This window comes from Cannabis sativa, chromosome X (assembly GCF_029168945.1).
Source record: "Cannabis sativa cultivar Pink pepper isolate KNU-18-1 chromosome X, ASM2916894v1, whole genome shotgun sequence".
Lineage (NCBI taxonomy): Eukaryota > Viridiplantae > Streptophyta > Magnoliopsida > Rosales > Cannabaceae > Cannabis > Cannabis sativa.
In genome coordinates this window covers 16,511,990-16,522,741 of record NC_083610.1, presented here as the reverse complement: position 1 = coordinate 16,522,741, position 10,752 = coordinate 16,511,990, and the positions used below count along the sequence as shown (strand labels likewise).

At 32.7% G+C, this 10,752-nt stretch overlaps 1 protein-coding gene across 6 annotated transcripts; it reads left to right on the top strand.

Annotated features, from left to right (window-relative positions):
* The first annotated feature begins 4,190 nt into the window (after positions 1-4,190).
* LOC115702843 (LEC14B protein) lies at positions 4,191-9,371 on the top strand. Of its 6 annotated transcripts, none has more exons than XM_030630303.2 (11): positions 4,191-4,390; positions 5,062-5,100; positions 5,172-5,593; positions 5,844-5,963; positions 6,252-6,329; positions 6,547-6,723; positions 6,969-7,046; positions 7,443-7,621; positions 8,041-8,199; positions 8,379-8,439; positions 8,908-9,371. In XM_030630303.2, exons 3-11 carry the CDS (start codon positions 5,201-5,203, stop codon positions 9,097-9,099), a joined length of 1,437 nt encoding a protein of 478 aa, XP_030486163.2. In that variant the 5' UTR covers positions 4,191-4,390; positions 5,062-5,100; positions 5,172-5,200; the 3' UTR covers positions 9,100-9,371. The 6 variants fall into 6 exon arrangements, with proteins under 6 accessions (XP_030486163.2, XP_030486170.2, XP_030486154.2 ...); XM_030630310.2 differs by having other exon boundaries at positions 4,207-4,385; XM_030630318.2 differs by having other exon boundaries at positions 4,276-4,390; positions 5,178-5,593.
* The last annotated feature ends 1,381 nt before the right edge of the window (positions 9,372-10,752 follow it).

Below are 10,752 nucleotides of genomic sequence, written 5' to 3'. Positions count from 1 at the left end.
ACTGACAAGTCAAGCATCTCGACATGTAATCCACCATATCCTTCTTCTTACCGTACCACCAGTAGAAGCGCTTTAAATCTTGATACATCTTGGTGGTACTAGGGTGTAATGAATAGAGAGTGGTATGCGTTTCATCTAGTATCTCTCTTTTTTAGTTCAACATTGCTTGGAACACAAACTCGAGTTTTATAAAGTAACATTCCATTATTTGAGACCGAGAAATCTTTAGCCTGACCAGCTAAGACTTTTTCTTGAGTTTTCACTAAGTCCAAATGTAACGCCCTAACAATATGTCACACTACGACAACTGATAATATAACCTAATCCCGGTAAATCGGGATTACTAGGAAGATAAGAGCGGGAAAATTTAAACTTTAATTGCAATGGAATAAAAATATAATTTGTCCGACTGGGTCAAGGCTTTGATACCATTTGTAACGTCCCCACTTCAAGCCTCCATTAGACCCTTACACCCACAAAATAATTACTCTTATACATGAGTACGCCACCCTGGCTGCTTCTTGAATTGACGACTGACCCTATAAACCAACACAAGTGTTTCCAGCATGCTTTATCCTCACTCGCACACTTCTTGGGAAAATTTCCCAGGAGGTCACCCATCTTGAATTTACTCTCAGGTCAAGCACGCTTAACCGTAGAGTTCTTTCGTGATGGCTACCGAAAAATAAGATGCACATTGTTGATATAAGTAGTATCAATCAATCAATTTAAACCCTTTTCAGCTGTGTAGTCCCATACCTACACAATCTCATAATCATCCCACTTGACCTTCCCCAGGCGGTGTGGGATTGCATAGCTTACCCGGTATTTTCCCTACGGATCACGAGACTACTGACTGTCACAATAACCCCCCTTACCGGGTTCGACATCCTCGTTGACCACACTTCCGGCTAGGTAAAGGCTTTGATACTATTTGTAACATCCCCGCTTTAAGTCTCCATTGGGCCCTTACACCCATGGAATGATGGCTCTTATACATGAGTACGCCACTCTAGCTGCTTCCTGGATTGATGACTAACCCTACAAACCAACATGAGTGTTTCTAGCATGCTTTGTCCTCACTCGCACACTTCTTGGGAAAATTTCTCAGGAGGTCACCCATCTTGAAATTACCCCCAGGTCAAGCCCGCTTAAGTATGGATTAAATGGATTGATTGGTACTACCTATATCAACAAGGTGCATCTTGTTTTTCGGTAGCCCATCACGAAAGAACTCCACAGTTAAGCGTGCTTGACTTGGGATAATTTTAGGATGGGTATTGCCCACGTCAACTATAAATTGAAAAAATATTTTTTTTATTTATCAATTAACCAAATCTACCTCTAATTTATATTTAATTGAAACATATCTCTTTTTATATACTGTACCCAATATACCATGACGTAAGAGAGTCATATGGAGAGTATCTTGAAGTGACAGGGGCAAAATTGGTACAGTATTTAAAAAAAGAAGTAAAAATGATAGATTTAAAAAAGAGAATAAAATTAAAAAAAGACAATATAAAAAGAGACATATAAAAATAGTATAGAGTCTAATTTCTTCCTATAAATCTCTTTAGAAAAAAGCCCAATTTATTTTTAAAAATACCATCTTTTAGTTTTGTAACACTATTTATTTAATAAATATATAATTATTTTATTGAAAAGACCCATTTATTTTTAAAAATGGTATAAATATAATTAAATATTCAAAATACCTATTTTAAAATTTTACCATTATATACCAAAAAAACTAATTTGTTAAAAGAAAAAACTCAAATTAAAATTTTTGCTCCAAAACTCCTGATGAACTTGGGTGGGCCTGCCTGAAGGCTGAAACAATAGCCACTTGAAGAGCATCTTGCAGCACAGCCCTTCTTCTAGCATTAAGCTGCAAGAATTAATATTATAATTTTTTAAATAATCATTGATTTTTTAAAATAAATGGTATAAGATTTTTGTCATTATTATTATATTTTTTTTCTTAGAGAAAGTATATTCTTATTCAAAATGAACAAAGAGGATTTTTTTTTGAAAAAGATTAACAAATAGGATTAATCATTATTATTTATCATTGACTAAACATACAATCCAATAAGTAATATTCAATTGAACCAAGCCACTTGTACATAAGGTATTGGACCACATAATTTAATTGGGTTCACTTTCAATTTATTATCATTTTTTTTATTAAATAAAATACTTGCTCTCCAATTGCATTGACGTTGGATAGCAATAGACAACTTACAAGGGCACGCCATACAATATATAATTTTTCCCAAAATAAATGAATAAAAATTTGTGAGGACTTTCTTTACCGGAAAAAAAAAAACAAAATAACATTTATTTAATTATGAAAATCTTATGATGGATGGGGTAAAACACACACAAGTTTTTTTTTTAATGGTTAATTAGTAATTTTTTCCCCTGAATTTTGACATGTACTAAATTGTGTCCTTGAATTTTTTTGGCCGTTAAAAATTCCCCTCGAACTATTGAGATTGTTAAATTTAAGGACTTTTGTCTATTTTCATTCAATTTACTGTTTCAATAATTGTTTATGTACTAAATCATGCTCCCCAAAATTTGATATTTGCCAAATCATGTCCATCAAACTTTGATATGTACTAAATAATGCCCCTTAAACTTTCATCCATGTTAGAATTTTTTTACTAAAATTAGACAAAAGTCCTTAAATTTAACAATTTTAATAATTCGAGAAGAATTTTTAACAGCCAAAAAAGTTCAGAGGGAAAAAAAACTAATTAGCCTTTTTTTTTTTTTTCCTTCATCCAAATTCTTCTTTTTTTCTCATAAATTTAATTAATCAATTTCCAAAACTAACTGTAATATAAATTATGATGGACAAAACACACAATTTTTTTTTTAAAGAAATAATAAATATAGTTGGTGAGTACACGTGGTGATTTATATAACAACAAGTGCAAGTGGAGCCCAAATCACAAGGAGCATTGCTATTAGGGGTGTTCGCGATGTGGATGGTGCAGTTTAAACAATTTTTTCAAACCAACTCACACATGCAGTTTTTTTCAATTTCTCGAACTGCACCCGCACTGCGAAACTAAAAAATGCACCGCAAAAAATGGTGCGGTACAATTTTTGCGATTTGGACTATCACCAAATAATTAAACAATCACAAATACAATAAAGTTTTGAGCAACACTTATCAAAAATAACATAAGCAGGGCCGACCCTAAGGTATATGGAGCCTAAGGCGAAATTAAATTTTGCAGCGCTTATATATATAGTTTAACTATAATGAAAATTATAGATCTGGTGCTTAGTGTAATGGTAAAGTTTTGGAAAAAACTTAAGAGATCCAAGGTTCAATCCCTCGTAACTACATATTAAATATTTTTTTTAAAAAAATTAAAAAGTAAGAGTTGGGAATTGATCATTGACCTCTTACTTTAAAGTAAGACCTTTTACCACTACACCAAACAATTTTTATTATATTTTCTTCATATTTAATATTTTATTTATATATTAATATTTTTTTTCACAATTTCGGGGCCCTGAGCGGTCGGGGGCCCGAGGTGCACGCCTAGCCCGCCTACCCTCAGGGCCGGCCCTGAACATAAGGCTTGAAAATAAAAATGAAAAAAAATAAATTAAGTTTCAACAATACAATAATTAGTGGGCTTTGGGTTGGACATTCACATATTGGACCTAAATAAATATAAAAATTAGTATTTTTATAATGTATGGTGCGGTGCGGTTTAAATCGCATATTAACAATTCAAAACCACAAACTGCACAGCACCGTGCGGTTTAAAAAAAATTCAAACCGCGACTGCACCGCAAAGAATTTCAAACCATATTTTTTTTGGGGTGCGATGTGGTGCAAGCAGTTTGAGCAGTTTTAGCGGTTTGATGAACACTCCTAATTGCTGTTAAGAATATTAACACATATAAAGGTGATAGACACTACTAGTGACCTTTAATATTTCTCAATCAGAGTATTGCTACTAGGCACCAGTAGTACCTAACACCTTCTTCACATGTCGCGTTGCGATTAGTTAGTAATACTCCTTAAAAATTATTATATTAAACTATATGAAAACAGATACTTAATTGGATTAAAAAAAATATTGACACAAAAAAAAGTACCTTTAGCATTTCTCAATCACAAGTCCTCTCTTCTGTTTTGTTGCCCATTCCAACCCCATAATTTTTTTTTTCACAATACTGAATAGTGAATAGTGACCCTATTATTATTATTATTATTATTTTATATTTTTAATAAATAAGTTATACTCTTTACCCGCTAATATATATAACTACACATATTATCTACTCGTATCGTAATGTAAACCGAAGAAATTTTGAGACCGACAACAAATTTAGCTTCATAATTTTAACAGGTCAGGTAAGTTCTCCTTAAAAATCTATTTTCCTTGTGCTCCAACCTTCTATTATATTAATTTTTTGGTTTGTTTCAGTGCCTGATTAGCTTTGAATTTGTTTTTTTGGGATTTTCTTTTCTTTCCGATTTTCATTTCCCAGCTATTTAATTGGTCAATTGTTTAATTTCGTGATGGATAACTATTAAATTATTTAGTCTTGAAACTCATTTTTTTATAGATTTTATTTTGAAATGGTTCGGTTATGTGATGCGGATGTTTTTTTTTTTTTGGATGAATTTTTGGGGGTGTTGGTGAGGTATATTTATGATATTCTGATTCTGCTGAGGATATTGGGAAATTGGTTTTTGTTATCTTTTGTTTGTTTCGAATGGGGAAGAAAAAAAATCAGAATTTTCCCGAGAAAATGCAGTATTTTCAGTTTCAATTCATGTAGCAGGAAGTCCACACACTTTCCTTTCAGTTAACTCACTGTCACACTGCAACAATTTGGCTGACTTTAAAGATAGAAGAAAATGCAAAATAAAATATTTTAGTCAGTGATTAGTTTGAGGGGGTTTATTTATTTGTTTGTTTGTTGATTTGATTTTCTTTGACCGAAATGAGAATTTGAACAATGGGTGTATTGGGGCTCCCATTATGTTTCTTATGGGTGTTCTATGACTTGGCTTTTCAGAGTTCAAATGGCTGGAACACACGTGGGAGTGATATGAAGGTTCAACTTCAATTTGAGTAATTTTGTTGTAGCAAATATTCCGTTTGGTCTCATTGAGATGTATGTTACAGCTGAAGCTGAAGCTGCAGACGTTGATGAGATGGGCTATTCAATGAGTAGATTGGAGTTAGAGTCTGATATCTGTGATGGTGAGAAAAACATCCCTGAAGTCAGTAGTAGTCAAAGATCCACCAGACCATTAAATGTTCTAGACCATGAGATAGCCCAGATTACGAAGTTAAGATCAGGACCTCATGAGTTGCTAAGCCATGTTGAACCTGGGAGGAGGGAGCAGCAAGTGTCTACAGTGAAGATGCTTGCACGTCGAGAAGGTAATTATTCTGGAAGAGGAAGGTTCTCATCTGCAGATTGTTGTCATGTTTTAAGCAGATATTTGCCAGTTAATGGTCCATGGCTTGTGGACCAAATGAATTCCCGGGCATATGTCTCTCAGTTTTCTGCTGATGGTTCTCTTTTTGTGGCTGGATTCCAGGTATTTAATCTAATGCCAGAAAAGAAAATTTTAAATCTTCTAAATGTTGAAATAAAGACTTAAATCCTTGGTGAGCTTGCTGAGACAAAATGACAGAAACAAGTAACATTTGAAATTAATGGGAATTATTGTAGATTCCATTACTGAAAACTTGATGTTGGAATTTTAAATTTTTCATTTCGTCATTCCTTTAAGGAAATTTTCAAGTCCTACCTACCATTCTGAAAGAATATTCATTTGCAAATTCCAGGGAAGTAATATTAGAGTATATAACGTGGACAAAGGCTGGAAAGTGCAGAAAAATATTGTTGCCAAAAGTTTGCGATGGACTATTACTGATACATCTCTTTCCGCAGATCAACGTCATCTGGTAAGTTGTATATCATTTGTACTTTATGTATAATTGGTGTTTTTGCTCTTCATAATTTTGAAATGCCTTTTGTTTTATACATGAGATTTATGGTTTCTGGGAACTAGGACAAAATTATTGGTAACAGAATTTGATTTTCCACATAACATGGCTCAACTTTTGTATGCTTTTTGCTGCGTTTAGTAAATTCCTTTTGTTCACATATCTTTCAGTAATTTGAGGATTTTTCTCAAAGTGTCATTGAAGACCTTATCTTTAATCTAACAGACTTATGTTTTGGTATTGCAGGTTTATGCCAGTATGTCACCTATTGTCCATATTGTTAACGTGGGGTCTGCTGAAACGGAGTCACTAGCTAACGTTACTGTATGAAATGAATTATAATTTATTTGGACAATGATATTCTAATTTGTCACTAAAAGAAAAATGAGTTTTTCTGTAATTTTGGCTTTTTAAATACTGTTGCAAGATTGTAACTGTAAATGATTGCTTTGGCGTTTATAAAATTTCACTTAAACCCTGGATATCTCTGTTCTTGGATAGTTACCTTTCCCAAAATATAAAATGTTTATTTGTTTTGCAGGAAATACATGAAGGTTTGGATTTTTCTGCCGATGATGATGGAGGTTATTCCTTTGGTATTTTTTCTGTGAAATTTTCGACTGATGGAAGAGAACTTGTTGCTGGAAGTAGTGATGATTCCATATATGTTTACGATCTTAATGCGAATAAGCAATCCCTTCGGATTCGGGCACACTCGGTATATAGCCATATCATAGAAGTCTTTATTATACCCCTCTCTTATTGTTTTTTGATGGCATACATTTTATCATTGAAAACTTAATGTGGAATCTTTGACTCAGTTTATGTGTTTTTTCTTCATTTGTGCTTCATCTACCTATTTATGTTGAGACTACTCATTGTTTTCCAAGTCAATGTTTTCATATTTGCTTCATTATACTGACTAATGTGTAATTACCTTTTTGCATGACTTTCATTTTGCAGTCAGACGTGAACACTGTATGTTTCGCTGATGAAAGTGGCCATCTTATATATTCTGGGAGTGATGATGCTCTCTGTAAGGTAAATATAGCAAAAGTGTATCCTTCTTTGTTTTTCTTTTCATACAATATGTTTATTTATTAGTTTTCCCTTGAAAAAAGAAAATGCATGCTGCACCAAGAAATGTGGCATCCGATCTATGTTGTGGTTTGGCCTGGTAGAGAAGGCCATTACCAATTCTAATACCACTTAAACTGTAGTTATTTTTTTTTGAAGGAATTAATATTGTTTTACATTTTACTTGTATTGAATGGATATTGTTAACTTATGAGAATCAGCATCACTTATATCAATGTCTATTTCTGCAATTCGTTCCTATACCCAAGTGTAGTACTGGGTTTGCATGCTGGGTACATGTCAGGCCCACAATGAGCAGAGGCGGTGTAATATTGAGGATAATGTTATAGCTTTGTGTAGGTCTGGGACAGGCGTTGCTTTAATGCTAACGGGAAACCAACAGGGGTCTTGACTGGACACCTGGAAGGTATTACCTTCATCGACACTAGGGGAGATGGTCGTTATCTCATTTCAAATGGTAAAGATCAGGCTATTAAACTTTGGGATATCAGGGGAATATCCTCTAATACTACTATTAGGTATGCTTATCTTCTGAAATCTTCATTTGGTTTAAGAAACTTCTGATAGATACTATCTTTGATCTTGATTGTATAATTTGTAACTTCATAAAGGAATTAATAGAATTTGGATGCAAGTCTCATAGCCATATGTTACCATCTGCAAAGGGAGTTATAGCACAAACTAGCTGGGGATATAGGAACAGGGAATTGTGAGAAGATATTGCTATGCAATGATATAATAATTTGAGCGTTGTTAATCCGTTTCACTGAACTCAACTCTGTCCTCTTATATTGTTATGCAATGATTTATGACATATCATATAGCTCGGAAAACATTATCTTGATAATATATAACTCACATTTCACAATTTTTTTTCCATTTGATCAGAATCCTTTAAAGTCCAACCTATTTTTCCTTCCCATTTTTGTATTTTCAGCACTCCAGCGTATAGAAACTATGAATGGGACTACAGATGGATGGACTATCCAACCCAAGCAAAGGATTTAAAACATCCGTGTGATCAATCAATCTTTACATATAGGGGTCATTCAGTCCTGCGTACACTTATCCGCTGCTACTTCTCACCAGCATACAGGTAAGCAATAATCATAATAATTAATATTGTTATTATTGTTTATTTTGTTTCAAATAGAAAAGAAAATGCTGAATTCTCAATAGGTTGGATACATTTAAACTAACACTGTCACAATTTGCTATTGGTGATGAATATTTATTATTTTGATTGAAATATTTCTGGTTCTTTAAAAATTGCAGCACTGGTCAGAAGTACATCTACACAGGATCTCACAATTCCTGCGTTTATATATACGATTTGGTACGTAGTTACAGTTTACACTGTTTTCTCGTTATTCTGAAGTATTTTTCTTGTTTTACTGCCAAACTGTAATGATGATGAGAGGGAAAAGTCTGGGGATGCCATATTTTTTTCTTTATTATTCCTGTACTTCTCATAGAAATTGGCTCATGAAGGTTCATTTGCTTCTAGCTTATTTAAAGATTTGCTACAATATTATACTCTTGACAGTCAATAGGTAAATAATATTGTTACCTAAAATATGTCAAGTGAGTAACCAATCTTTTATTGGAAGAAAATTTCAATTCACATGTGTCAGTGTTAGTAAATGTTCCCAACTAACCTGGTAGCCTGATTTCAATGCACAATAATGGCCAAGTATAGCTTGTGCCAACCTAAAGTTTTATTATGTGATGAATGTTGATGCCTTGCCTCTACATCCATAGTGATCTGTCCTCACGGATTACTTACTTTCTTATTTTCTTACAGGTAAGTGGTGCACTAGTTGCGACGCTCAAGCATCACAAATCTCCCGTCCGAGATTGTAGTTGGCACCCTTATTACCCTATGCTGGTAAGCTCTTCTTGGGACGGTGATGTCGTCAAATGGGAATTCCCCGGTAATGGAGAAACTCCTTCACCTTTGACCAAGAAACGAGTTCGGAGGAGATATTTCCTTTAAGAAGGCAGACAGGGCTGGAGTATGGTATTAAAGGTGCGAATCTTGAATATATTTCTTCTGGATATATATAAAAATGGGAGATCATTAGTTGTAGTAGTTCAAGTTGGTTTTAAATGATCAGTAAGGCTTGGTTGCTGGAATTTGAGAACAGTTTATTAAATGTTTATGTCTTGTATATAAATAATCACTTAATGCAACAATCGATATCGGGCTTCACCTTTGTAGTAAATTCATGAATAAAAGAAGATTTCTGCCATGTTGGTTCACATAAATACTACGTTTTAATTTTAATAATAATCATAAAAATACTTCTTTACAATCGAAAGCTCAAAGGGTAATCATTTATTACTTTATATTCGTATTCGTATACATGTACAACAATGTATGCATATATATATACGTACATGATCTGGCTAAAGGAGCCGTTTTAACGAAGAAAAAAAAAAGGAGAAAAGAGAAAAAGGTCACTATTCAGAAGTTAAAGTTTAGTGGGACCATTTAGAAACAAGTGGTCATTCATAGAGGGCAAACAAAGATTTATTGAATAATGAATGAGAAGATAGAAATGATGTGAGGGGCCATATGGGTAAGAATGATGAGTGATTATTAAATTAAGATTAGAAAGTAGTGAGACAAACTTCTTGGAGAACTAGGTTTCACAAAAAAGAAAAAAAGACGTATGAGGATAATGAAGCTTACACAAATCATCATTAGCAGCCTCTCTTTTCAGTAACTTAATTATTAAATAATTAGCAGTCACCCTCGGCCCCCTCGTGTACTAAACACATTATTGACTTTTATTTATTCCTAAAAATCCATCCTTTTTTTTTTTTTTTCTTGATGAAGTTCTATATGAGTATATGAGAAATGGTAAAAAATATTCATGGTGCCTCTAGCATTCTTATAAAATGTAATATTATTATTGGTACAATTTAATTTCAAGTTTACTTATTTTATTTTAATAAAGATTATAAAAAATTGTTAATCAATTATAAAATAAAATCTCGTAATGGTATTAAATACTTTAGTGTCCCATAATAATATTCACAATAAATATATATATCAATCTTAATTAATATGTTTCTTTAGTTACCCTCCTTTGATAATTTTCTAGATAATTATTAGTAAATTAATATTTTCAGTGATCATCGAATTATCATTATAAGTAAAGCTGCGTTGTTAACATTTGAGCAATTGTTATTAAGCATAATAATGTGCTTAATATTACAAGAGGTAGTGTTTATGTAATTAATAATTTTTTATATTTTATTTTTTAATTAAAAAATGTAAGACATAATATTGAATCATAGGACCAATAACAACTAACAACATACCACTTACTTGTATTGTCGAACTTTAATCTAATGTTTGGAAGAATAAGAAAAACATAGAAGATTTTGATTTTAGGAAGGAGAGAGTATATTGGAACCAAATTCAATTATACTATTGTTTAATTTAAACAACATATATTTGTTTTAAGGTGTTTCCTCTTATCTTTTCTATTTCTCCGCCAAGCAAATATAATCTACTAACTATTTCATTCTCTTCCATTTGTCCTCATCCAATTGAAATTCCATCTTCTTAATTCTAGTGTAAAAAATTGCACACATAATTGTGATGACTACAGTCACTACACAGCTGGTTTGCGCACTA